This window comes from Lonchura striata, chromosome 4A, assembly GCF_050655825.1.
Source record: "Lonchura striata isolate lonStrDom1 chromosome 4A, ASM5065582v1, whole genome shotgun sequence".
In the NCBI taxonomy this organism is placed as follows: Eukaryota; Metazoa; Chordata; class Aves; order Passeriformes; family Estrildidae; genus Lonchura; species Lonchura striata.
The window spans coordinates 12,166,069-12,193,582 of NC_140742.1; the positions used below are offsets into that span (position 1 = coordinate 12,166,069).

A 27,514-nucleotide genomic window follows, 5' to 3' on the forward strand; every position below is an offset into this window, starting at 1 on the left:
GGAGGAGGACAGGCGTTGTGTGGCAGCAGCAGCAGGAAGTTTGGGCCGCAGGACATTCCTCCCGCGCCGCTGCCCTACGCCCGGCGGGCGTGTCCCGGGGCTCGGCCGAGCTCGGCACCGCGGGGCTCACCTGGCTGGTGTCAGGTTCCCGCTGGGACCCGGCAGCGCTCCCAGCTCGGACTGTGCTCACCAGCAGCGGAAAATACCCCTGGACATCTCCGTTTCCTGCTGCTGGGAAGAAGCGATGAAGGGAGTCGAGAAGTTCTGGTTTCTCTTTCTCCTGGTGGATTTTTTAATTTCAGTCCACACCACGGAGGCAATGTCTGTGATGGCCTCTCTCACTTTATTCTATTTCAACAGCACCAGCAACACGACTGCGTTTGAGCACTGTGAATGTGGCCTGTATGGCTTTAATTCTCCTTACCTTGGTGCTCAGGGGGTGGTGGGCATTCCAGTATCTGCTGATCGTTATGCCTGCGACAAAAATACCAACTTCACTGTCATGAAAGCACCGTGGATAGCCCTGATTGAAAGAGGCAATTGCAGTTTTACTGAAAAAATTCAGGTGGCAACCAGAAAGGGTGCAACAGCGGCCGTGATCTATAATTCACGGGGCAAAGGCAACAAAACCCTCCTGATGGCGCATCAAGGTGAGTGAAAGGGTGCAGGCACTCTGTCTTTTCTTCCTCTGAAGCTGGGTTCAGGGCACCACAGCCAGGCTCTGAGGAATCAGGGGTGGTTTTGGGTGATTGTTGTTCTGATCAAGAGATTCAATTAGAAAAATAACATGTTATGCAATTTAAGTCTTGACTTCCGTGCTTAGTCAGCAAGACCCTGCTGATACGTTCTGATAGCTGCAGTGCAGGCAAAGGGCTGAGTGTCTGAAGTTAGTCCTGGTTCTTACCTGTACAAGTTGCAAATTAATTTAGACAGTGATGAGGAGCAACGCTTAGTGGTTGTTTTGAAGGCACCAGGGTATTTTTCGAGGTGAGAGGACACAAATGAACCTACAGGTGTCTGCAGCATAGGTATGTGCTTTGCAGATTGCAAGATAGATCTTCTTTTTTTTCCCCTGAATTTTCCTAATTCTGAGAGTCAGGAAGTTCTCAGTGTGAGATATGTGGCTTCAAATAGGTACAACTATCATGTGTGGATTTTAAAATGTATCAGCTGTGCTGGGGATTCCCAGCCACCTGACCCACTCCTCACTGGCCCAGAGGATGCACAGGGACGGCTGCTCCCTTGCAACTGGCTTCCCTGCCAAACCAAGCAAGGCTGGTTGAGCTTCTCCTCAATCACCACCCTTCCTTCCATCACCCATCCTTCTCAGGGCTGCTCTCAAAGCATTCTTCGCATTTCTTCATTTGTGCTTTTTAATCATATGATATACTGTAATGCATGCATGTGTAAGAGACTGTGGCTAAGCCTAATGCTCAAAATCCCCAGATCTGTATGACATTTTGTATTCTGAGAAGGTTCCAACATTTGGCTTTGGTTCAGTTTTGTTTGCGTGAAAATGCTAGAGCTAAACATCCTTAAAGTTTTGTAGGCATTTTAGTCTGAGCAGATTGGCTGCTCTTGAGTGCATAAAGCTTGGTTGTATTTTCAGAGGTGTGTTAAGTTTTTCTCTGCCCCTACATGTAACAGGTTTCAAAACAAAAGCACTCTCTGATTGCTTATGGATTTACTTCTCATTATAGCTGGAGTTACTACTGTTGAAATAAGTTGTCTACTTAGATGTGGAATGGGAAAATGAAGGTTTAGGTTAGGACAAAAGTGTTCACTTAGAAAGCAATATTGATCTTGAGCAAACTGCTTCGTCTGCTCTTTGTTACTTTGTTCTTCACGCTGATATTGCAGTAGCAAAACCAAACCAACCTCCCTGTGATACTGAACTGCCAAAACCTGTAGCTGCTGTGCTGGCAGGGTGGATGCTGTTGGAGGGGTTGGTTTTGAAGCACCTTTTGAAGGCTGGCTGGGGAGTGGGCTGGGGAGTGGGCTGGTTCCAAAGCCCCTGTCCCCAGGAGGGATTCAAAGCAGAGCTGGGTTTAGCCGTGTAATGCTCAGTGTGCTGCTCTTAGCACAGGGAAGGGAAAGGCAATGGGCACCACAGACAGATGACACATTCTGGTTATCAGGCACACAGGCCCAGAATCAGCCCAAAGTCTGGGGCAAAAACTGAGTGGTGCTGACTCGTATGAGAAAGGGTTGAACTCTGTGTTTACACTAGTTTTGTTGGTGCTTGCATAGGCAGCAGCTGATCTTAGGTCATGTAATCACTGCCCAGGAATATTGCTTTCTCAGTGATGGGCTCTCACGCAGAGCTCCAGCCTGTACGTAATTATGTGGGTGTTTGGGATGTGTTTGAAAGGCTCCCAGGGCTGGGGGTGATTCCCGCAGAGCAGCTGATAGGAGGCAAGGCCTCTCAGTCAAAAGAGTGTCTCTCTGGAGAAGAGCTAAAAATGTTCTTTCGCATGTTATTTTCCTTTGTTAATTCCCTGGCAGGGCTCTACAGCTTTTCATACTCGTGGTTGCAATGACTCTGCCAGCACTCTGCACTGTGTGATGCAGGACAACTTGGCAAAAGTGTGTAAGTGCTGGAGCAAGGGACTGGTGCATACAAACTGGCTGCCCCAAAAATAACTGCAGGGCCTTGGAGAAACAGGACTTTTTATTGTGAGTTCCATATATCAAATAATAATTAATGATGTAAACACAAGTAATATAGAAGTACAAAAAGGGGTTGCAGTTTGAAGTGGAAGGTTTGTAGCATCTGTCAAATGATCGGGACAGCAATGGCCAGTCCAGAGAGGGAACAGTGCCAAACCAGAATTTCGTAACACAAGATCAGTCAGGACTGACACTATGCTGCTGAGTATTCAGCAAACATGAATTCAGCTGCTGGAAGCAGGCTGGCTCACGGCTGAGCACCTTGTGCTGGTGCCACTGTGTCTCCGGGCTGCTGTGGAGTGTCAGGAGATCGGCATCTTCCAGGAGTCCCGCTGCCCACCCCCGCTGCTCCGTCCACCGCGGGCATGGGGCGGGCTGGGGGAGGAAGCCGCTGTGCCGGGACGAGATGGAGGAGGTGACCGCCCTCCCTGGGTGGCACGCGGGGCATCACCCATCACCCCGAGAGGTGATGTCAGGAGGAGCCATCAGGTTTGAGAGGTGGCCCCGGCGGGTGACCCTCCGCATCCCCTCGGGAGAAAGATGGCTTGGTGGCGCACTGGGCAGAACACAGCGAGGGGGACGCCCGGGTGCGGCACTTCCCGGGCAGCGGTGGGGATCCGTCCCGGCGGGGTTCCGCGGCGGCGGGCGGTGCCGTGCGGTGATGAGCGGTGCCGTGCGGTGGTTCTCTGGTGCCGTGCGGTGGTTCGGTGGTGCGGTGCCGTGCGGTGCGGTTCAGTGGTTCTCTGGTGCCATGCGGTGGTTCTCTGGTGCCGTGCGGTGGTTCTCTGGTGCCGTGCGGTGCCGTGCGGTGCCGTGTGGTGCCGTGTGGTGGTTCGGTGGTGCCGTGCGGTGGTTCGGTGGTGCCGTGCGGTGGTTCGGTGGTGCCGTGCGGTGCGGTTCGGTGGTTGTCTGGTGCGGTTCGGTGGTTCGGTGGTTCTCTGGTGCGGTGCGGTGCCGTGCGCTGTTTCGGTGTTGCGCGGCCCCGCGCCGTGCTGGGGGCGGGCCGTGGCGGGGGCGGCCCCGCTCCGCCCCCGGCAGCCGCGGCGGCGGCTTTAGGCGGCCGGGCCGGGCCGGGCCGTGCTGGGATGCCGTCGGGGGCCGCGCTGCTGGCGCTGGCCGCGTTGCTTTGCGCCGTCCCGCCGCCCGGTCCCCGCGGGGCGGCGGCGGCAGCGGCGTGGACCGCCTGGCTGAACGTGTCGTGGGAGAACGGCGTGGACCGCAACCGGAGCGGCTGGGAGGCGGGCGAGAGCGGCCTGTACGGGCTGGACTCGCCGCTGCAGCCGGCCGAGGGGCTGCTGGTGCTGCCCGACAGCCCCGACGCCTTCAATGCCTGCAGCGCGCTCACCAACTTCAGCGGGGCCCCCGCGGGCGCCCCGGGCTGGCTCGCCCTCATCGAGCGCGGCGGCGGCTGCTCCTTCGCCGACAAGATCCGCCTGGCCGCCCGGCGCGGCGCCGCCGCCGCCGTCATCTACAACTACCGCGGCACCGGCAACGAGGTGCTGCCCATGTCCCACCACGGTGAGCGCCGGGGGCGGCGGGGGCTCGCACGGAGAGCGGTCCGCGCTGGGACCGGCCCTCCCCTCCCTCCCTCCCGTGTCGGGGCTGCGGAGCGGGGCGCATCCCGGCGCGGCTCCTCGGCAGCAGCGGCAATGTCGCTGCTTCTCCGCACCACGGGAGTTTCTGCCCGGACTGGCCAGCGCTGTTTCGGGCGCTGATGATGTTGTTTTTTCTCTGATTAATGAGTAACCGTGTCCGAAATCTGCGGTTGCTGCTGGGGCTGAGGACGACTGGGCTCCGGCCGGACTGGGCCGGGCCCTGGGTTTCTGGCCTGAGCCTGTAGTCGCCAGAGGTGATGGATGCTGAGGTTTTTAATGCCTGTTAAAACTGTGGAGTTCATTATGGGCTGTAAAGTAGGCTGGGTTTCCATGCTCAGGTGCTGTTTCTCCCTATGCCCTGCACACTAACCAGCTCAGACAGAAGCGAAGTATGACACTTTTCTGTAGGTAACTTTTCAGCAGCAAAATGCCTCTTCTAATGCAAATAGCTGAAGGTCTTTATTTTCCAGTTTTCACCGGCTGATAACAGAGCTCCTCTTCTCTTGCTATAGAAAGTTCCCTACTTAGTGGAAGGTTTTTCCTGACCTGCACATCTTTCAAATGAAGAATGAGATTTGGCTGTGTTTTAGGCTAATGTTACCCGAGAAACAGACCTAGGCTAAAAGCTGTGTAAATGCCTTCTGGTGACAGCACAAGAAGGTGTCCTGTGTGTGACAGGGTGAGTGGCTTTGGTGACTCTGTCCAGCTGTTGGACAGATACGCACGCTCATGGGTGTGTTGGAGTTCTGTCAAGTGATACTGCTTTGGGAAACCCCATCTTCTGGAGAGAAATTGAACAATGAAAATGAATACTGTGTCTTAAAGCTCTGAGTGATTTGAAATATAATTATATCCCTGCAGCAATCCTCTTAGAAGGTTTGGAGAGCATTTCTGTTAGCAGTGGTGTTTTGGTGAGACAAGAAAACAGTAGTTGCCTCTGGAGGTTTGCTGTCTTAATGAGCTGTAGGGCTGTTGCTAACTCTGCTTTAAGAATTCAAAACATACAGTCTGGATAGGCTCTGGCCTTTCTGAGGCAAGGCTTTCTTATGTAATCAAATCATCAGCTGACAAATGCTATTGAGATCTGACTATTGCTGGGCGAGTTCCTCCTGCTGAACTGACAGAGCGTCCCTGCCCTGAGCCCTGTTCACTCTGTGCCTGCCTAATCCTGCAGCTCTTGGAGGAGCCGGGGTAGGTCACTGCTGAACCTGTTCTTGAGGGGAAGGACCATGTGCTCCTGCCCCTCCTCCATCCTGGCTGCTGGGAGACTTACAGCATCTTAACCTTGCTGGGAGCTGCCTCTCAAAATGAGCCACAGGCTCTTGGCAGGGTTTTCTCCAAGAGGAGCTCCCTCCTTTCCTATGATGTCCTTAAGCTTTCTGCTGAGGCATTTATGTCAGAGTGGCTCTAACTGTCCAGATTATTCTGCATGATGGGATGGATACTCGAGGGTATGTTGAAACTTCCCAGCTGAATTGCACAGTTCAGACAAATAGGACAGGGATTCCTTGGAGAAGACAGCTTCTGTCAAACCATTTCTTTCATCTGCCTGAGTCTTCCTTGCCATGTCATAACACAGTTAAGCTAAGCTAGGCTTGGGCTAAGCTTGTTGCTGCTGTTGCTTTTATTGCTTGTCCTTGTTCTAGTCCCTCACTTTCTTTCCTGTTCCACCCTTCCTTTTCTTATTCTCTGGACTTGAGTTCTTCTTCTATCCTTGTGTCTGTCTGCAAGATCCTGTTCTTGGCCCTTCCCATAGCAATGCTCTTCCTTCTGCTTAGGGGGCTTTGGTGGCCCACTGTGCTTGGGCCACCCCTGCCTCTGCCCCTGCTGGGGGCCAGTGCTCTCTGGTCCAACTGGACAAACATTGCAGGCTTTGAACACGGCACAGCCAAGATGGAGCAAGCTACAATCATCAGCCTCATTTGGTTTGGCAGGTGCAGGCTCTCCCTGTGTCATGCTGAGGAGCTCAGCCTACAGCACTACCCCTCAGACTTGGGAGGCAAGAGCTGGTCATGCTGCCCTTTGCTGAGCTGTGCTTTGGGATGGCTCCCCTCTCCTGGCCTCCTTGGTGGCACTGGGTGCTCTGACTCTCCTGGGGCCGGGGGAAGGTGGCCGTGCCCATTGAATGGACTTTGTGCAGCTACAACTCCCACCATGTCTGTACTGGCTGTAGCTGTGCCAGTGGTGACTTTGCAATCTGGGTTTCCTACTTGGCTTCATTTCTGCTCTGACTGGGGCCATATGCCATCAAACACTTCCTCCAAGCTGAGGCAGTGGGAAGTAGCAAGAGATGGCTTTGCTGGGGTGAGGGGAATTAGACCAGCAGTACTGAGTACTCCCCTTGCACCCGTGGAGCATGAAGCTGTCACCTGCGTGGCTTTTGAAGAAGCTTTTTTGTTTTGAGACTGTATTTGCAGCAGTTTGTCCTAGTCATCCTGTTTCCAGAGACTTTTTTTCTTATAATCATCATGTTTAGTCTGATGAATTCTTCATTGCATCAGTGCTCCATATAACCTTTTGGTGTTCCAACTTAAAAAAAAAAAAGAAACAACAAAAACTACCCAACAAAAGCAAATCACTCTGGCAATTAAAACAACAGAATTCAGTGACTAGCCAAATCAGATATGATCAAATCCTGCCTAATCATCTCTAACACATAGAATGTGAAGAATTTAATGGAGTCCAAAGTAAAATTTACTTTGTGGTTTATAAGCACAAACCTATATCAATTAGCAAACTTGAGTTTTAGCTGTGCACATTTTAAGATGGTACCGCTCTGTGTCAGGCTGAGCAGGGTTTCAAAGTACAGTTCTGTGTGCTCATAATTGCACCTCTCTCTAATCTCTATTGACCTTCTGAAAAAGACATTTGATTGGAGAAAACCAGCAGCATGTGGGGAAAAAAGTGCAGGGCAAGAGTTGGTTTGTGTTAAAGGTGGATCTTGCCTTAAGGTAGAACCAGGCTGTGAGGTGGCTTTGGCTTGAGGGCATGGTGGTGCCCGTGGGAAGCATTCTTTGGTGTTCAGTATTTCCTTGCAGCTGGTGAAGGATTCTTTGCAGATCAGAAAGCAACTGTGATAATTTTCTTTGGTTTCTCTCTTATGGTGTAACTCTAGACTTGAGAAGCTCATCACCTGATCTGCAGAGGGCTTATTCTGGGGGAACACAACTAAGTGATTCTGCCTCAAGCAGGAACAGTGTGAGTCGGGCGAGCAAGATCTGGTTTGAGTGTAAACATGCATCAGTGGGCAAAAGGGGAAGGAAAGGTTAAATATGTAGCACTGCTACTTAACTTAATTCTGCAGGAATTTCACTGAGGTGAAGCCTTACCTCTGTATGCTTGGAGAGAACAGTGTATAGCAGAAGTGTCTAGTTGTGCTCCACTGCTTTTTGTGAGGAGGTATGATGTTCAGAAACAAGCTAAAACTTTGCCAAGGAATTAAAAGGCTGTTGTGAGCTGTAACACTGTTAAAGATTGAGTCAGAATTGTAATCCCGAGGCAGGCTGTGCTGAGACTTTGGAAGCCTTGTGTAAACAAATAGTGCACCTCTCTGCAGTGAATGAAGACTTGTGCTGAGAACATCTGAGGAGAGGAATGAGGATGGAGGATCTAATTAGAGACACTTCCTCTCTTATGTTCCTTGGCCACGGTCAGATGAGCCTCTTACAGATCATTAAGCCTTTCCTACAGTTCCTTTTTTGAGAAGGACCTTGCATGCATCTGCTGTGCCTGGATGGTATTTGCAGACTGTGGTGTCTGGAGATTGTAGTTCTTTGCATCTGAGAGAGCTTTTTGATGTGTATGTCCTGAACTTTGTCTTTATGTGCTGAAACTCCTGGCTTGGTTCTCCTGGCTGCCTGGTTTAGAATAAATTAATGCCACAGCTGTAGTGGCATTCAGATAAGCAGCTGTAGCATGTGGGTCTGGCTGGGGACCCTGATCTCCCACCCTGAGGGGATGGTGGGGTGTGACAGTGACTGGGGCTGCCCCCAGCACGACAGTCTGTGAGCAAACAGGAGGGGCATTGAGGAACTGGATGAGACTAGCTGGTGCTCTTGACAGCTTCTGGTCCCCTGCTCTTGCTCTTTACAATGTAATTTAGGTACCTTTATGCTATGAAAAACTGCAGGGTAGGCATCATCCCTTAGGTTGCTTGGAATAGTGAAGTGCCCTTGCACTTCAGGTTTACTGGGCTGCTGAAATGTGAAGGGATGAATTAAAATCCTAAGTGACAGCTGTGGTAGCAAGGCTTCATTGTGAGGGACATTGTGTCACTGGAACAATGACAGTGCTTCTTTGCCTCCAGCCTTGAATGTGCTGGTGAGCACACAGCAGCCAGCTCAGCACAGTTCCCCACTGTGTCCAGTGTGACCTGTCATCTTTTCACAGACAGATGCTTTCTGGCTGCAACTGTGCCTATTTACATAATTTTACCATTAGCTTCCTCAAACTCACTTCTTCCCAGTGAACACTTAGCATGTGGGGAGTGAGGGGTATTAGTGGTGAGCTCATTCTCATTCAGAGAGGGTGAGAAATGTATTTACTAAATCAAAACTGCTGAAAACTGTTGAGTAAACTCACCAAAGAATTTTCATTATGAATTTTGCTTGCTGTTTCTCCAGGAGGTTTAGATGTTGTTTGCTAGATTGAATGGTGGTACTTTAGTCTTGCAGGCACTGCTGACTAAACAGCATGTGAAGAGAGCTGTCCTACAAGATCTCATTCATTTCTGTGCCCTTGAAAAATGTTACTGTCCTGGCTGCTGTTTTAGAGGATGATTTCATGTTGCAAATGTTCTAAGATCTGGGGGATGGGAGCATCTATGTAAGACTCTAAGGCTCAAAAGAGAGTGGGGGTGAGAAAAAAAGGGTTGGTAAATGTTGGATTCACTTGACAAATAACACTATTTAAACTGAGTGCAGGATGGTTTCTACATCTTTTATTCCACTGTGGTGCCATTCAGGGAGGCCTGGACAGGCTGGAGAGCTGGGCAGAGAAAAGCCTAATGAAGTTTAGCAAGGGTGTGCACCTGGGGAGGAATACCCCCATACAGGCTGGGGCTGATCTGCTGGAAAGCGCTCTGTGAAGAAGACCCCACATATCCTGGTGGGCTCCTGTCCATGGCCAGCAGTGTGTTCCTGTGGCCAGGAAAGCCAGTGGGATTCTGGGGTGCATTAGAAGAGGTAAGGGAGGTGGTCCTGCCCCTCTAATTTGCCCTGGTGAGGCCTCATCTGGAGTTCTGTGTGCAGATCTGGGCTCCTTGGTTCAAGACAGACATGGAATACTGCAAGTCCAGAGAAGGCCTGTGAAGATGATGAGGGACTGGAGCATCTGTCATACAATCAAAGGTTGAGTGAGCTGGGGCTATTTAGGCTGGAGGTGAGAATACTGAGAGGGGACCTCATCAGGGCACTCAAATGTGTTAAGGGTGGGTGCCAGGAGGATGGCACCAGACTCTTCAGTGGTGTCCAGAACAGGACAAGGGACAGTGGGCACAAACTGAAACAGAGAAAGTTCCATCTGAATAGGAAGAGAAACATCTTTAGTGTGAGGGTGGCTGAACACTGGAACAGGTTGCCCAGACAGGTTGTGGAGTTTCCCTCACTGGAGATATTCAAAACCTGTATAGATGTGATCCTGTGCAACCTGCTCTGGGTGACCCTGCTTTAGCAGGGTGTTGAACTAGATGATCTCCAGAGGTACCTTCCCACCCCAGCCATTCCATGATTTTGTGTGAGTGCATGCCCCTGTATGTGGAGAGGCTTGTGTGTTTAGGAGGAAGGGATCAGACATAGTGTCATATGTCAAGTAAAGCCAGCTGAAAGTACAATTAATTAAGCTTAGTAATAGTAAGTGTAATAGTGTGAGGGAAAAGGCAGTTCAGTCAAACAGTTTAGATCATAAGAGGCTGTAGCTTTAAATAACTGCAAAATAACCTGAATGTAAGATATTTTTTTATCTTGGTGCCAAGTAATGCTTGTGCAGAATATGCAAAGCAGGGGAAGAAGGAACAAGCCTACAATGTCAGCTTATCCAGGCCTATATTGCTCCTGAACTATGAGTTCAATTACCGTCCCCTCTTGCAAAGGGGAGAGCTTATCACAGGGCAATAAAGGTGTTTCCTCTGACAGTGTCTGGGATGGAGGATGACTGTGGGCATGAGCATATTCCTGATGAGATTTTGCCTTGTTCGTGGGGATGACAGCAATCAGCACTTTATTTTTTTATCACTGTACCATGGATGAGAGCAGAGCTGGCCTGCAGGGTCTGGTTTCAGTGTCTGAGGCCAGGGAGAGCCCTCGTGTCCCTGAGTGGGGTGTGCTGCTGAGACTTGCTGGCTTTAATGTGCAGTGCTGGCCTGTCATCTGAGGTGAATTACGTAAGGTGGGTAACAGCAGCTCAGTCTGTGTGCACTGTTAGTTTATTTTTCCTCCTACTGTAACAGATAACAGCAAGCTTGTACCAGCCTGTTTGATAGCCACCAGAAATCCCGTTCCTTACTATTTGAGTACAGTGAGATAAGCAATCTTCAAGACATTGTGTTTTTGTTTTTTCCAAACATGAGAGATAGGCTATCAGCTACTCCTCTTACATGCCTGAGGAGCCAGGTGTGCTAAACTGGTACGAAATGGTTGGAGTGTAAACTGACAGTGTCCTTCGTGTTAAAGAACAGGAGATAGCTTGATTTCCTAATGCCTTTTTTGCTGATGGTGGGGTTGGAGGGGTGCCAGGGGAATACCTCTAGCTCCTTTGGCATAAGAAACAACTGTTACTGCTCTGTGCTGCAAGCACCGTATCTTGTAGATAAAAACAATGATCCAGGCACCAAGGCTGGAGTTTTATTTCATCTCCTGAAAGAACCTTCAGATAGCATTTCTGCTCTGGTGCTGTGGTTAAGGAGAACCTGTTCATTCTTTGAGAATTCAAACTCCAAAGTCTGCACTTTCCTTCTCTTTTTATTTTTTATAAATATATGAAACTTCAAAATTAAAAGTAATTTCTTCCATTCTGCCTTTTCTGAGCAGGTGGCTTATGTGGTTGCCAGCTGGGGCTGGAAATGGACTGGTGATCCCACCAGCAGCAAAAATGAGGTGGGGGTATTCCCAAGTGGAGTGCTGGGAACACTGGGGTGAGCTGTGCTGGTCCTGGGGAGAAGCAGTGTGGCTGTGCCATAGCAGAGGCACTGTTTGCACAAGGTGCTCTCTGGACAGGGTGCAGCAATACGGGTAAAACTGGGGCACTTAATTTCACTGATGAAAGATGAGGCAAAAAAGGGGCACTGATTAAAGATGAGGCAAAACTTCTGACTTTGAGAAAGCTGGGGGGGAAAAAAATGATGGTAATCCAGAATGCTGGAGGCTGTGTGTGGCATGCTAGTTTCTTCCTTGTTCTGAAACAACTTGCCTACTTAGCATGTTTTATACCTTGTTTCTTAAAAATGCCCTCAAAACTATTGCCTTCCTCTCATATTTTCACTAAATTGTGTTGTAGCTCTGTTGTCTGTTTCCAAAGAGAAAAAGAGTCCATCAGTTTTACATCCTGTTCTTGGTAAATGGTGATAGAGACGTTAGAGAAGTTTGGCTCTTGCTGTCCAAGAGGAAAGATGTATGGAATTTACCCAAAGTTACACTGAGGCTTTTAAACCAAAATGGAGGAGTCTTTCATAACTTAATTGAAGCTGAATTTGTTTGTTTTAAACAATACAAAATGGTTGCAATGCCTGAATGAGCTGAGAAATTGGTTTTGAGTGAGGGTAGAGGAAATTACTTGGAGTTCTTGAGATGGCTTTGGTCAGTGGATTTGTTTGGCCTTGAGGTCTGTACCTTGCCTTGATGTGTTTTAATGCATTAATAGATTGTGATTGTATTGCTAAAAGTGGGCATTTTTAAGGTGCAGATTAGGTACCATTGATTCTAAATATTATGGGGCAAGTGTTCTCCAGGCCCTAAAGCTTGCTTGGTTCAGGATAGCACTAGCACACAAAACTGTAGCACTGGATTACAATAATCACCTTAAATGAATGTGAAAAGGCAGGTGTGTACTGGGCAAAAGTTAATGCCCCCCTTGCACATCTGGTTTCTCTACTGAATTGTCAAAGCTGTAGCTTCATGTTTAGGAGCAGAAGTGTACTGGCAGAACAAGTGAAATCTTTGCAGGGCAGAGTTTTGTACAGGTATTTTAATACCACTATAAATAGCTGCATCTGCACTCTACATCTAAGCCAAACTGTTCCAGGAAGGTGAAACTTTGATCCCAGTCATGCCTGCTCCTTGTGGGCCCAGCGTGCTGTGCCCCAGCACTTCCCTGCCCCAAACCATTGGGGTTTGTGTGCTGCATCAACCCATTGCCCTCAGACCAGCTGCTGCCTTACAGTTTGGGAGGTGCCCAAAGAGGCAGGTTGTGTTTTCCTAAAGAGTTGAGTAACTTTCCCTCTCCAGTTTCACAGGAAATGGGGAAGGAAAGAGGCTGGGCAATGTTTAACTGAACAGGTCTCGCTTCTGTTCTGTTTAGCAATGAGCCCATCTCGGCTAAACAGGCAGCAGATTAATTTCACCTTCTAGTGTCCCTTAAAAACTGTTCCAGAAGCTTCAGCTGAACCACAGAAGCTGACACCTGGGCAAAGAACTTGGACTTCTGTGAGGTTTTCCCTGTGCACGGCTGGCTTCCCTCTGCTTTGCTGGAGTCTGGGTGTGGAAAAGCTTGAGAGCAGCTGCTGTGCTTGAGGGACCTCTGCAGATGTCCCCTTGTGCTGGTTTGACAGCAAACCAGTGGGAGATCCCAAGTCAGAACTACAATTTAATAGGAACATTAAAATGAAATGCAGTAGTACAAAGGCACTGACAGAATTAGGATACAACCTGGCACTCTGTGGGTCAGGGTGGTGGCAGCAGTCCCACTAAATGGTGGCTGCAGCCCTCCTGCAGTGACAGCTGTGGTTCTGTTGGAGCAGCGATCCTATAAAGGGTGGAGTTTTCCTCTGAAGGCCCAGTGGTGGTGCAGATGGGTCTGGCCTTCCTCTGGGAATCCAGTGGGAACAGGCTGGCTGTGGTGCTCCAAGTCTCAGATTCTATCCAGGTAGGAGTGCTTGGCTCCTCCCCCAGCTGGAACATCTCACCCTGGGATGATGAAACTTTCTCAGTCATGCAGTGAGACACAATGGCCCATTAGTAGAAAATATCTCCTGGAGGAAGGATGGGTGGTGGAGGAGATGAAGAGCACTGCCCCACCTGGTTTTAACAGCTGGTAATAGAATACATACTTTTGATTACATCTCTCATTGCAACCTAAGACACCCCTCAAATACCTTGTTTCCTGCATGATGGCCAAGCCCTGTCAGGAGCCTCTGTCGAGGCTGGTGGTCTCAAGGCCACCATAACATGTTTCAGCAGCTGTCATAATGGGACCCAGGTAGCAGCTCAGGAAGTGTTGGGTGGGGGTGTTCCTCTTGCTTTGTTGTAGAAGCACAGAAGTTGTCACAAACATGTGCTGATGGAAATGGCCACTCACTTCTGCCCTTGTGCCAGTGTCAGAGCCACCAGCTGGCCACTCACATGTGTTCATCTAAAGCAGAGCTGAAATTGCAACAGGAATCTCTGGGGTTGAGAAGTGTCAGTGAGGATTAAAGTTGTGATCTGATGACATCTTGTGAACTATGCACTCTGAAACATAAATGGAATATGTTTCTTTCTTTAAGGGTAAAACTTTTTCACAAAGTAGGGCTTAGTTGCTGGACTGGTTTTGCAGCCTGTTGGTGACATTTCATTAATAGGAATTGCTATTCTGTATCTTGTGCATGTGTGGTTACAAGATAGATTTACTGTGTGACATACAGAAATATAGGGGAATAGGGCTTTTTTGCTTTTTTTAGCAGGCTTTTTATTTTCTCATTGTTGCAGCCTGTTCTTCCACACTTTCTTCCATGCTTATGAAAGCAAGTCTCAGCTTCTGACTTCTTTGCTTGCTGCTAACACCTGACTCCAGTTCATTTTATATGTGATGTATAAGCCCTAGTTCATCCTTAAGAGTAGTTGCAGTCTGGGAGACTTATTTTTTCTCTTCTCTGTGTGATTTTGTTTCCTTTACGAGGAGCTTTCTGAATAAAATACGAGTTTTGTCCCACTGAGGAAAGTTGCTTGCTGTGTTGGATCACAAGCACTATGTGAACAAGCTGGAAAACTAATAAACACTTTCTCTAATGACAGCCTTGGTGGTTTAACACCAATCCTAGGGTTTTTTGGTAGCTGAAAATTGAATAACTTTCAGCAGAGGGAAATAACTTGAGTAACTCAGCAAAGGGAAAAACAATTGGTCTTCCCATTAAAGAGTGTTTGGCCGGGGGTTAGCTAAAAATAGCACTTTGTAACAGTCTTTGTTCTGCCCCTATGCAATGTCTGTTGTGAATGTTCTGCAGGTGATGGTTTAATGCAGTGAGACTCCTGATTAGCTGGTCTCAAATCTGCTTTTCTTCTATTTAGTTTAGAGAGAGCAGTGATAATTTACTCATCACCCGTTCTCCCTTTTTTTCCTCTCTTAAGAGCTTCTCTGTTATATTGGGACTTTCTAATGTTTCTGTGAACGGTATCAAGTGTCCTCAAGCCCTTGCATGTCACTGAAAGGAAACCAGTTTGTTTGACTGGAGTTGCTTGAAATTTCTTCCTACCTTAAACACCTTGGTTCCTCTAACTTGTTGTAGTGTTCAATTAAGCCAATAAACCCTGTTGTTAAAATCAGGATGGCATTTGGCATCTTGCTCCCAACTGTTTAAAAGCAGAGCACATCTCCCTTCATATTTGCTTCCCTCTGAATCTGCAGTAGAAACTCATAAAAACAGACTTCACAATGCAATTTCCCTCAATAATTTCTCTATTGCCTCTGAAAATACAGAAGTGAAGGGTGATCTATGTCTTTGATTGCTCAGTGTCTGAGGAAGTACTTGAAAGTACTGTCAAATTTAGAAAGGAGGTGCTAAGAAGCAGCAGTGGAGCAGGGGGGGAGTTGGATCCATTACGGGAGCAATCCCTATACAGATATCACAATCCCCAGTGACTTTACTCTGTAGATGATTTATTTTTAGCTTCATGTAGTTCAAAGGCATGCTAAAATGTAAATCACCCAAGTGTTGTGTCTAAAATAGGACAGTCTGTGTCCTATATAGGAGTGAGGAATGCTGTGGAGGCGAGTGAATCCTAAACGTGGTTCGCTTACGCCGCTCATAGGTAATGGGGCACACTTCCAGCTGGACAAACACACAGTGATGACACTTGTTCCATCAGCTCATATTAAATCCATAAATACTATTTAGAAACTTCCCACAGCCATTTCTTTAGCACTTGAAGCAGGACATCAAAGACAACGCCTCTGATACAGTGCCTGGGAACTGAGCATGGATTCCTCTGTTTTGCAGGTGCTGAAAAGATTGTTGCAATTATGATTGGCAACCTGAAAGGCATGGAGATCCTGCACCGGATTCAGAGCGGCTTGAAAGTCACCATGGTCATCGAAGTGGGCAAAAAGCGCAGTCTTTCCATGAATATCTTCACCATCCTCTTCATCTCTGTGTCATTTTTTGTTGTGGCAGCAGCAACTGTGGGCTGCTATGTCTCTTACTCTGCTCGGAGACTCATTATGGCAAGGGCCCAGTCCAGGGAGCAGGTGAGTTTGTGCCATTGCTTTTTTTATACCCCTATCCCTCCATGGTGTGGATCTTGAGATTTGTAAGTTTGGGCTAAATACCAGAATTACTGAATTTATTTGATCTTTAAAATGCTAAGAGATACATCTTTGCACAGCTTAAAACTTTCCTAAAGGATAGCCAAGAGTAAAATGCTTAGAGGAAAGTTGATTGTGCTCAGCTGTGTTTCCTGCAAATATTCCCTGAACTGCAGTGTAGCCCTAATGCTGATGTAGTGGCAGCCGTGAGAGACCTAAACTGCTTTTAGCTGACCCTCATCCTTCCCACATAGCACTGCCTATGTGCTTGCCATAACAGGAGATGTGACTGGAAGTGTGTCTGCAAAATGGGGCATGACTTTAGCTACAGGTTGGGAGGCTGCTGCTTGTTGAAAGCTGCTTTCTGACTGAAAGCTTTCTGAGAATTACAGTGACAGACTCAAGGCTGGAAATATTGGAAGTTGTCATCTGCCTGTGAGATGTAGCATTGCCACTCCTGGATGAAATGTGGAGTTGTCTCTAACCTGATGCTGTTCTCTTGCTGACATTTGTGGATAGAGATAAATCCCCTCTTTCAATACTCTGCCATCTACCTTAGTCTCACAGCTCTATTTAATAATGCTAAATAAATCTAAGCAGGAAAATCTGGGTGCCCTATGCACTGTTCATTAAATCAAATTTAAGCATTTCCTGCTTTGAAAGTACTTAAGAGTGCAAGTGTGAGCTATAAGGCTTTCAAGAAACTGCAGATGTTATTAATGCCTCAGTGATAGCTGGTACTGGGAAAATCCCTCTGCTTAGCTAGCAGTCGTGGGTTCCATGTGCACAAGGAGCTTATTGCAGATTAAAAAAATAACACTGATAAATGACATGCTAGTTCCACATGATTTCAGCAGAACTGAAATCAAGGCACCCCAGGAAGTGCTTTGTAGAGTACAAGAATATAAGAAAACGTCTCTGCTGTCAGGGCATAAAAATATACTATTCTGTGAAGATGAAACTCAAAGATAATCCAGAATTGTTTTCAATAGTTTTTATACCCTGGCATCTCAGACTGACCTCACAGTGATTAGGTAAGTGAAGGATAACAAGAAAATGCTTGTTAGTTCAGGTGAACTAGTAAAAGGTGATGTTACCATGTGCCCTGTTAGCTGCTGATTGGATTTTAGCGTAGATCCAGAGTTTGAGAGTTTTAAGTGTTTTGGCTCCAGAAGGTACTGAATATTAGTCAAACAACTTCCTGGCTTGTATGGTACATCCTGGTGGCTTTCCTGTTGCCATTCAGCCCTTTGAAAACCCAGATTGCTTGGACTTGAGTGAATACTGAAAAAAGCCAGTCATGTCAGCTTCTGATCCAAGTGAAAAGAGAAGTTTAGTAGTGCATCTGTCTTAATCTAACAGTTAAACCAGAGTAGTTCTTTCCTCTTGAGCAAGCTACACTGTGCAACCTGCTAGTTCCTTCTTGAATGCATCTCTTCTTCTGGGCTTGAAATTCAAGTCTCCACCTCTGCAGTCTCTTCCTGCATTGGGAGGTCAGTGAGCAGGGAGGTGGAAAATTGAGGCAAGTGTGGTAGGTGGCTTTCTACCTTTCTAGTCATTGGAGTACTGACAAATTCCGTTCTCAATATAGTAACCTTTCTTAATAGAGAAAAATGACCCATGATGTTATCTATGGCCTGGTTTCTAATTTCAGCTCAAGTCTTTGCTTCCTTTGATTTCATGGAGATTATATGTTGCAGCTGAGAAATTACCTAATTAATGGCTTTGGTGGAGGCAAATTGCTCAACTTACAACAATTCAAAACTGCTTTGATGGCAATAGTTACCTGTGGCTGCCTGTGGGGAAGAACTTCCTTAGCTTACAGGAGAAAAGGAGTTCCCAACTTCTTCAGAGCTGTCTGGGCTGCACTGCCATGACTGTGCTCACAGGTTGCCAGGAAGGTACCCTTATGCAGAAAGGGCTGGAGGTAAAATTGGCAGCTTGAACAAGGAAGACTTAGGACTGAGTGACTACAAACCTAATTTTCCCATTTAAGTACCTTACTACATCAAGGTAAGGATGCCAGAGCCTGGATAGGAGCTAGGACCTGACCTGTTTTGTAATATCTTTATTCTATTTTCTCAACTTTGCTATTTATTCTAGCTTTTTCTGTGCCGGGGCTTTACAGTTCTAACATAATTAATGTTTCACATTCTCTTGAAAAACCTGGCTTCACAAAATGCTTTGACATTCCAAGCTCGAGTATCCTGGTGGACTATTCAACATAAAGCTTCTTCTGCAACCTTTCTCCATCCCCTGGAGGGGTGTTCTGCTATACTTGCCAAAATCAATGTTAAAGGTGACTTTGTCATTGATGCATTTAACGAGGAGCAATTAAACTGGTGCCCATGCAAAACTTAAAATATTGTTTCAAGTAAATTATTAACAGTGCAGCCAGTTGGGTCCTGTCTAATGTGCTTGGCCTGACTAGATGTGTAGATGAGATACTGTCTGTGGGAGTACATTCCTAGAAAGTTTAGTTTTCAGTTAATAACAAGTAGTGGTGACAGTTCTGGCCATGTATGAGAAGTACTTGTATTGCTGCATTCCTGCTCAGTTGATGTTACCACATTTGCTGCTCAGACTTTTGGGGGCCTCGGTAAGCAGCAGTATGTGGCTGCTGCTCTGTGGCTTCAGTCTCAAACCTTGACAAGGGCAACATCATTTCAAAGTTAACCATAAGTGACATACAGAAACACATGTTGATGTCTTCAGCAGAACTTGACAAACTTGCAAGGAAACCTCAGTAGTTCTTGTTTCTAAACAAATGTGCATGTCTTCACCCTTCACTTGTGGATTGTGTGTCTCTTCCTTGATAGTTGCTAGTAGCTGCCAGCTATTAAACTCTTAAAGCATGCACATGGATACTCTTATCTTAGGGCACAAACCCAATACTAGTACGAAAATGGCTCATTTTGTGCTAGGACTATTTGGCAGGGTCCCAGGGGGAATGTATAAATCAACTTGTTTGCTATTAACTGCTTTAGCACAAGGAATCTTACGCAGACTTGAATGGCCAGTCCTTGCAAGATTGTTAGGTGTCAGCAACAGCCCTGGTCCCACTTGTCCTTCTGTACATGTGCACTTGGAAAAGTTTCATGAAGCTGAGCTAAAATGCCTAAGGAGATGGAATGCTGGAAAGCCAACAGCATGGGGCTCCTGCATGGAGCAGTGGAATTGGAAAGAGGGTTTTTGGTTAAACTTGAGCCTGGTCTGTCTCTGAGGTAAGCATTGTGGTGGGGATGATGCTGCCAGAGCTGCCTGAAGTGCAGCGGGCAGGGAGAGGACAGTCCTGTTCTTTGAGTCGGTGAGACAGCACCAACCTGTGACCTTTACACACAGCTTGGCTCCTGGGCAATTCCAGGTACTGCAGTGACAGCTGGACAGCAACAGTTGCCAGGCAAGCTGTAAAGCAGTGGATGCAGAGGAATAGTTCAGGGTGTATTGGTGCTAAGTGGGCTGATTGGTAAAGAATCTTTCGCTTCTCATTAGAATGTTTGTGGTAGGAAGGTGTCCTAAAGCGAGTATAACAAAACAATTGATTGTTGAACTCCGTGTTCAGTCTTCTGTACCAAATCAGTTTGAAAGCTTCTGTTTGTTTTGGCTGGGTCTAATGTGATCAAGGTATTATCTTGCATCTTCTCAAACTAGAAAACCCTTATAATTCCTGTGCTTTGTGAAAAGGTTAGCTACAACCAGAGCAGATGTAAGTGCCATCTTGGTGTGTCATCCCGTCAGGAACTGCATCAGAATGTCCCAAAACTCAGTTTCATGTTGTCTCCAAATAGTATGGTCATGTTTACTTGGCTTATTTTAATAACATCTGGGTTTTAAAACTGTTGCTTGCTTGCAGTAGGCACCTGGGTAGGTATTAGTAAATGAATAGAAAAATGGCTGTGTCTGACCAGGACTGCTTTGTGTCACAGCGGCGGCTGAGGGCCAGGGCTAAGAAGGCCATTGAACAGATGCAGCTGCGCACCCTGAAGGAAGGAGACAAGGTAGGACTGACCCTGTCATCTCCCCTGCATTACTGCACAGCCTTTGCATGAAACCTGGGGAGTTCCCTAGTACTGCAGCAGGATGCAGAAGTTTCTCTGAGCCTGTAACTCTTGGTGGCAGAGACAGTTCCTCTTTCAGACCAGGTCCTTTTCCAGGCCTCAAGACTTATATTCATATAAATCACATTGTTTTGTTATTTTGTTAGCTGCTTGCTTGTAGTCTTGCTGATGTGAGAGGACCTAATTGCTGATATAAATGCTTAAACATAAACTAGTATCTAATCAGCTTCCCTAGCTGCTCTTGTAACTAAAACTGGAGGCAGCAGTTTCTAAACCTCTACACTAGTGCCTCCAGTAATCCAATAATGGTTTCAGATGGAATTCTAAACCATGGGTTTAAACTTTCAATGCTTCTTTTGAAGTGTCAGCTTGACTGTGACTAATCCACGGGGTGTATTTATATAAGGTTATATTTGGGAGCATCATGGATGACACTAGCTAGACCCCTACATAAAGTAAATCTGACTGGAGTTCAGAGGAAGCTTTCAAAGTGTGTTAAAGCTGTAACTTCATTTCACTGCTTTAGGAAACTGGTCCAGATGGAGATTCCTGTGTTGTGTGCTTTGAGCAGTACAAGCCGAATGATGTAATGCGTGTTCTGACTTGCAAGTAAGTTGTCTTCCAAACTGGCCCTTTATCCAAAACTCTGCCATGTTTGTTAACAAACTTTCATCAAGTTGTTGTGCGGTGAGATATATTGAATATCTATTAAAAAAAATGTTTTAAACCACAAAAAATGTGTGAATACACAACAGTAGTGTGCCCCAATGGCCTGTGTTCATCACTTCCCCTGTGAGAGGATTGGCACACATAATTTGGCAGACCACAGTGTCTCTCAGTGGGATGCCAGGACTTTTTAAGGATTTCTTCCTTTGCTGGTGTATAAGAATGTTGCCACTAACTTGCGGGTAATTGGCAAAATGTTGCCTGTTTCTTGTCCCTTAAATTACAGTTTACTAAGAGGGTTGTGTTTTCTGCTAAATTTATTAAAACATGCTGGCTTTTGTAGTTTAGAAGAAAGCATTTCTATTCTTGTATGCATCCTCTGAGAGACCAAAATACAGCTATAGCAGTTTATTTTTCTACAGTTCTCTCCTGTGTTATCTCACTGCTGTGTTGCTGTGGAAGCCCAGTAGCGAAGCACTAAGGATTTAATGTGATTGCTCCGAAGGTGAGCAATGAAGCTGCCTCAGGGCTTAAAGAAACTTGTTCTGTGGGATTTCCCCCTTTGCCTGCTGACTGGGACTGCTCTTGCCAAGCTTCTAAAATCAGAGGGTTGCCACATGAACTGCCTGAACTGTGCAAAGGAAGAGGTGTCATGACCCTCAGGGAGGGTTACAAAAAGTACTTGGAAACATTTTGATGTAGGAAAATGAAATTCTGAAGAATGGAAAAACAGGTAGCTGTTGTGTGCTGAGCAGTGCTGGCAAACACTGGCAAATCTCAGCTGGTGTTACCTGTGCACCAGGTTACAGTTTTGCAAAGGCTTTCTCTGCTCCCAGGCAGTAGGACCTCTAAGCTGTTTTGTTAATACAAAATTGGTCTGCTAAAGTGTTATCAACCAACTCCCTTGATCTAATACTTAATATTTAAAAAAAAAAAACCAAACTGAATAACCTTTCAGGCATGTATGTTAATGATTACCCAGTTGTCTTGTCATGTTTATGCTTGTGGGTAGTTTTGTTCAGTAATGGACTAAGTGCCATGAGTACAGAAATTTGTAGACAGGCTCCAAACACTTTGCCTGATAGGAGACCTGACTTCTCATTCATTTCCTATAAACCCTGCTAATCTTGGTATGAACCTGCAAACAAAGCATGACTAATTTGGGTAAGAGTGGAGTAACATCTTTGATTGTGTTCTTTATACACAAATTTACTGCATTTGCTCTGAGACTGCTTTTACATACATTTGTGATGTTTCCTTCCTCTGTGGCCCAAATGTAGCTCTCAGAGGCACGCTAGCTTAAAATGACTCATGGACTTGATAATCTTCACAAATGGTGATATCTGCCAGTATCAACCATATTAAATTCTCCCTCATGTGAGTTATAAGCTAATATTTACTGCAAGAACATGCTTGATTTTGGTGGTTGACCTCAGTACTGAGACCCTACTTGCTGAAAGCATTTAACTGTATCTATGAAAGAACCAATCAAAGGAATGTTCCTATGAATCACATTGATGGTATCTGAGTCCCTGGGGTGTGGGTATTTGCCAAGGGCATTCTTGCCCAGAGAGTCAAACTGAAGCCATTTATGGTTGCAGAGGTTCACAAGTCCAGTATTAAGTTCAAGGACTTAAAATAGTCAGGTATCCAGAAAGTTTCGGGTTTTATACTAAACATGACATTGGTACAGCTGGAAGGAAGTGCCGATTATGTGAGCTGAATTGGAGAATCCTTGGATCCTGCTGGAGTGTTGGCTGCTGAGCACTGGATGTGGTGATCTTTGTACTTACCTCATAATAAGGTTGATTAATACTGAGAAGTGCTTGTTTGTTTTGCTGTTTCAATTCAAGCTGAGGGAACAGGCAGATCACAGGATTTCAAGTCATCCTTCTAAATCTGTGGCCTAATTTAAACCCATTGTGGAACTGAATGTCTTAATAGAAGCACACATTTGCATCTGTGATGGCTGAGCTATTTTTACCTTCTTGAGTGTACAGCCTGCCAAATATCCGCTTGGAATACACAGTGATTGCACAGACACAGTAGATGGGTGGGAGTACAGTTTATCTTGAGGACATAATTCTGTGAGATGATTTGCCTGTGTAATTACAACAGAAACAAATGCTGTTTAGTTGTCTACATCTGCATGATAGAAGTTAACCTTAAAGCTGAGGCTGAGATGTCAATAGTTGTATAATTTAAATTATCAGCTGGGGATGTATTGTGCACAGTTTTGGAAAAACCGCTTTAGACTGTTTAGGTGTAGCAAAAATGTTAATGCTGAATTCTAGCAAGTTGTATCAGGATACTAATAGGCACAAACCAGCTACAGGTTGAAAGATCCATAACTTTCAGCTGAAACTTGTGGCGAAATAAGGTCATCTATTCTAGAAGGAATAAACTCTTGGTGTTACAAAAGGGTCCTTCATAGCTGGCACATGAGCAATATCCCTAGTATGAAACCTAACCTGTTGGCTTCTTCCCCCAGCCATGTCTTCCACAAGACCTGTATTGACCCCTGGCTTCTGGAGCATGGGACATGTCCTCTGTGCAAATGTGACATCCTCAAAGTGTTGGGTGTTGAGGTAAGCCAGCAGCCTGCTGTGGTGGCAGCTGCCAATCGCAGTGTTACACTGGTGTCGTGGCCACACCTTGAGCTTTTTCATGCTGCCTCTAGAGTGCAGGTGATAAGCACAGGTGTGCCATGTCTGTGGCCAGATGCTATAGGAATAATTGTGGTTTCCCTTTTAGGGAAGCCTGCAGCTGACCTGGTGTGAGTTGGTATCACCTAAAGGCTTGGGCAGAATGTCAGCCAGAGCTGACTCATGCCTGACTGAAGAATCACTCTTAACTCTTGTGCATACAGCTAAGAGTGTTTCTCAAATCTTCTGGCAGACTTTGATAACTCATACTGTCCTTGAAACCAGCTTCTCTTACTTGCTCAGTACCTGGAGCCTTTGAAAAGTGACTGTGCTAGCATGTACAACATTTCTGGAACTGCATGATTTTTTAAGCTACATCAGTTTTTGATGTGTTCTGTAATTGCTCATTGTTGCAAGTGCCAGAGGAAGATGCTGTTGCTAGTGCCTGATGCTGCCTGGACCAGCTAAAATGTAAGCCAGAGTTTGTCTGGGGGAGGCAGATCTGCACTGAGTAGAAGGAAAACTCTTTTCCTGATACTGGGCAAAAATGCAGAAGCTGTGTCTGAACTTCCCACTCAACTAGGCAGTAACTGGTTTTCACCTCTGCACCTTTGATAACAACAGAGCATTTATTCTATTTCATGTTTTTCCTTCTGTGTAAAAGTGCTCTGGACTCAGTCCTTGCTGGCATTGTTCTTCCAGAAAGATGCACCCTCCTGCCAAGCTGTAATTTAACCATTTTCTCTTTTTTTCACAAAGATGGATGTAGAACCACAGTCTGAGCCTGTGCAAGCCCCAGGATCCAGTGGCCAAAGACCTCTATCCACTGTCACTATAGTTAATGAAGAGGACAATCTTAGTGAAACAGCATCATCTGGATATGATTCTGTACAGGGACCAGATGAATCTGCTCAGGAGGCACAGGCACCATCAGAAAGTATGTCTACTGTTTCATCTGCCTTGCTAGATCATTTGCACTTGGCTGCTTAGGCTGTGAATTAGGGGGAGTTGCCTTCATAGCATCTCATGGGGCTAGAATACTTTATTTTTCAGGGTTATCTTAATCTTTTTGTTTTAGCCCTTAGCTCTGACACTTGGTCTTTGTTTCCAAGTGAAACACAACCTTAATGTGAATTAAAAGCCAAAGTCTGTGAAAGAATAGTTCAAAGCCAGAGGCTTAATACTTCAAGAGCAAAGAGATTTTTCCAAAGATGTCCCTTATCCCTTTGTCTCTTTGGAGATTTCATTTGGATGAGTGTTGCTTTGCTACTGGATCTGTCTGCTTTAAGTAGTAATTTAGAAAAAACTTGTGGGGAGTCAGTCTTGCTCTAGCTTAGATGGTGCAAGATAGAGAAGACAGATACTTCAATTGAATTTCAGATTTGCCCAGGCTGAGTCATCCTTGAATGCTTTAGAGAGTGTTAATTTGTAAAGAATATCAGATTTTCCAACTACTTTATCTTTTTGAACAAGAGCAAACAAATTGAAAATGTCTTTTTAGTGCTCAGCTTTACCAACACATACTCAGTGTTGCTGTTGGCTTTAAAAATTAAAAGGTTGCAGGTAAACAAAAGAAAGTAACTATCACCTGAATTGTGGCATGGTCTTAGGAAGGGGATGCTCTATTTCCCATGGGAAGCCTAGCTGATGGGAAAATTTGGAATTTGCTGCCTGCCTCCTGCAGGAGTTTGCAGCAAGTGGTGTGTGTTTGGGAGTGCCCTGTTGAAGCACCCCAGTAGAGAAGAGGACACTTCCTATGAGCTAAGCATCAGAAATTGAAATTGCATCCCTCTAAGCAACTCAAGGCATGCTGGGTCATTCCATTACATGGGTCATTCTCATGTATTCTCACTTGAAGTGGGAAGGACACACAGGGACATCAGCCAGACAAGGTTAGTCTGTAGGGAGAGGGCCTTCTCCAAATCAGCACAGGCCCCCCTCAGTTTACCCTGAGCCTGGACTCTAGGAGTTGCTCTTGATGCCTGCCTTCAGCAGCCTTAAGATACAAGACCTGCTAATATCCTCCTAGTTGGATTCTGTAGCTTTCTGTGGCTTATGCACACAACTTCATCTTGCTCAGCACTGCTGACCTGAGCAGCATCTCCACAAAGGACAGGCAATGGCAAGAATGGGCTCCCAAACTAACAAGGGGCAGCAGGAGAGAGGCAGTTGGAACATGGCCTTGGATTTCCATCTCTGCAGGAAAATGCAGTTGAACTTGTGCAAGTCAAGTTTGTGTGGTTTGGTTTGGGACGGTAATGCTTGGCTGTGGCACTTTCTAACTTGTCTTGACTTGCTTTTCTTCTGGACAGATGACAACATGCATCCTGTGAGTGAAGAGTCCCAGCCCTCCACTGTGACTGTCCTTTCACATGGTGACAACCCAGGTTTTGAGGGAGATGAAACACAAGTTTGTGAAAGCAGAATTGTTTGTGAAGTCACGTTCTAAGAACATGCCCAGCCACGTGGTGCAAGCCTTCTGCAAGGAGCTGCCTACTGCCATTCCATATAAACCAAAAGTTGCAAGACTGTTGCAGAAAATACTGCATTGGCAATGTTTAGATAAATAGACTTGTCCAAATCGTAATTGTATTGTTTGCCTTTCTTAAAACTGTGTTTCCCACAGGAGTCTTAACACTCTCCAGATAAAGCTGTCTTAAATGTAAAGAAAACCAGCAGATTTTAACTAAAACAAAAATTCCATCTTCAGCAAAGCTTCTCTACCATGTTTGAGTTGTTTAAGTGAGATTTTCTACGTCATAATTGTCTCCATGGGGAATTGTTTTGAATTGGGTTTTTTGTTGTTTGTTATTTTCATTCAAGTGGATTTTCATTGTAAACAAATTAATTTTGATCTGTTCTAATACATATTTATGAGACAGTTTTGTTTAAAGCAACATGACATTTAATGTTTCATGCACTATTTGATAGGAGAAAGTGCAAACTAATGCTTGTCAAACTGGATTTTGTCCACAGTGTCTTTGGTTCTCTAGTAACCGACTGATTCTCTACCTCTCAACTCCAGCCTGCCAACCACACATTCCTAAAGGGGAAGAAAAAAGAGCTGCAAGCTGACAGGCCAAATCTGACTTGTTGCAAAGGGAACAACTGCAGGAACTTTTCAAACCTTGTTAACGTTAGTTTGTTAGTCTGAAAGATCCTCAAGTGATTCGAGGAGCTATAACCATCTCTAGCACCAGCAATATGCCATAGTCCTGGCTTTGTGCAAGTCTGGGATGACTTCAGGAAAGACTCAGCTGAAGAAAAGATAGGTTCTTATGAAAGGATTTGCTGTGTTTTGTTCAGAAATGATCCAGTCTCTGAAAAATTCTGGACTGTTGCTGTACATTGTCTTGCTCAAGTGCACAAGCTGCAGGGAGAACCGATGTCCTGTGAGTGTCACAGGGGTTGGAGAAACTGTCCTCTGTGTGGAGTTGAGATGGGATCAAGTAGGAACACTGTGTGCCTCAATAGTGACTTGGCCTTGTCCAGTAAAGGTAACTAAGGACATCTTATAAATGCACTTTATTTTTTTACCTCTGCATCTTTGACTAGTTTCTATTGTTTAGTAGGAGTTTGTCTTAGAGCCTCCAATAAATAACTTAAGAATCTGGGGGGAAAAGCAATGCATTTTCTTAGCTATAGTACAAATGAAATGGTTGTAAATATTTCATAATTTGTATTGAATTTGAATATGTAAATGTAAATAAAACACTATTTTTGATGATCCTGACTGACATAAGATATTACCAGCTCTCATGGAAGCAGATGCTGAATTTGCCCTGTCCCACAACCTCAAAACGTTCTTCTTTTGGGAGGCCAAAAAGAAGCAGTGTTTGCTCAAAGTAACTGGAATAAGGAGTGCTAGTTATGTGCAAGATGCTACTGTTACTGAACATGTGCATGTTGCTGAAATTGAGATGCTAAAACCTAGTAGCTGTGCAGAAAATCCAGCCACCTTAGGATGTGCTCAGTGAGCTGCTGAATTGTGCTTGTAGGCATGTTCAGCACAAGGCAGTCTGCCATGTGAACTTCAGACCAGACTGGCTGCATCTCACTTTTCCTTTGTCAGGTTGCTCAGCATCCCTTCATTACTCCAAAGTCTATGTTTGCTTTGACAAAAAAAAAAAAAAAAAAAAAAATTATTACTTGTCCTTTCTACTATGATATA

At 45.7% G+C, this 27,514-nt stretch overlaps 1 protein-coding gene across 2 annotated transcripts; it reads left to right on the forward strand.

Moving 5' to 3' along the window:
• Positions 1-27,070, forward strand: RNF128 (ring finger protein 128). 2 transcript variants are annotated; one of them, XM_031504801.3, is made up of 7 exons: positions 1-650; positions 15,670-15,917; positions 19,901-19,972; positions 20,559-20,641; positions 23,190-23,286; positions 24,103-24,280; positions 25,656-27,070. In XM_031504801.3, exons 1-7 carry the CDS (start codon positions 245-247, stop codon positions 25,790-25,792), a joined length of 1,221 nt encoding a protein of 406 aa, XP_031360661.2. In that variant the 5' UTR covers positions 1-244; the 3' UTR covers positions 25,793-27,070. The 2 variants fall into 2 exon arrangements, with proteins under 2 accessions (XP_031360661.2, XP_031360660.2); XM_031504800.3 differs by lacking the exon at positions 1-650 and adding an exon at positions 3,698-4,188.
• Positions 27,071-27,514: the final 444 nt, after the last annotated feature.

What these genes read in the sequence shown, in the direction of transcription:
- RNF128 (XM_031504800.3), top strand. Translation starts at nt 3,756, where the DNA reads ATGCCGTCGGGGGCCGCGCTGCTGGCGCTGGCCGCGTTGCTTTGCGCC. An exon ending in CCCTGAAGGAAGGAGACAAG is followed by an intron (nt 19,973 to 20,558) that starts GTAGGACTGACC and finishes TCACTGCTTTAG; the next exon opens with GAAACTGGTCCAGATGGAGA. An exon ending in ATGCGTGTTCTGACTTGCAA is followed by an intron (nt 20,642 to 23,189) that starts GTAAGTTGTCTT and finishes TTCTTCCCCCAG; the next exon opens with CCATGTCTTCCACAAGACCT.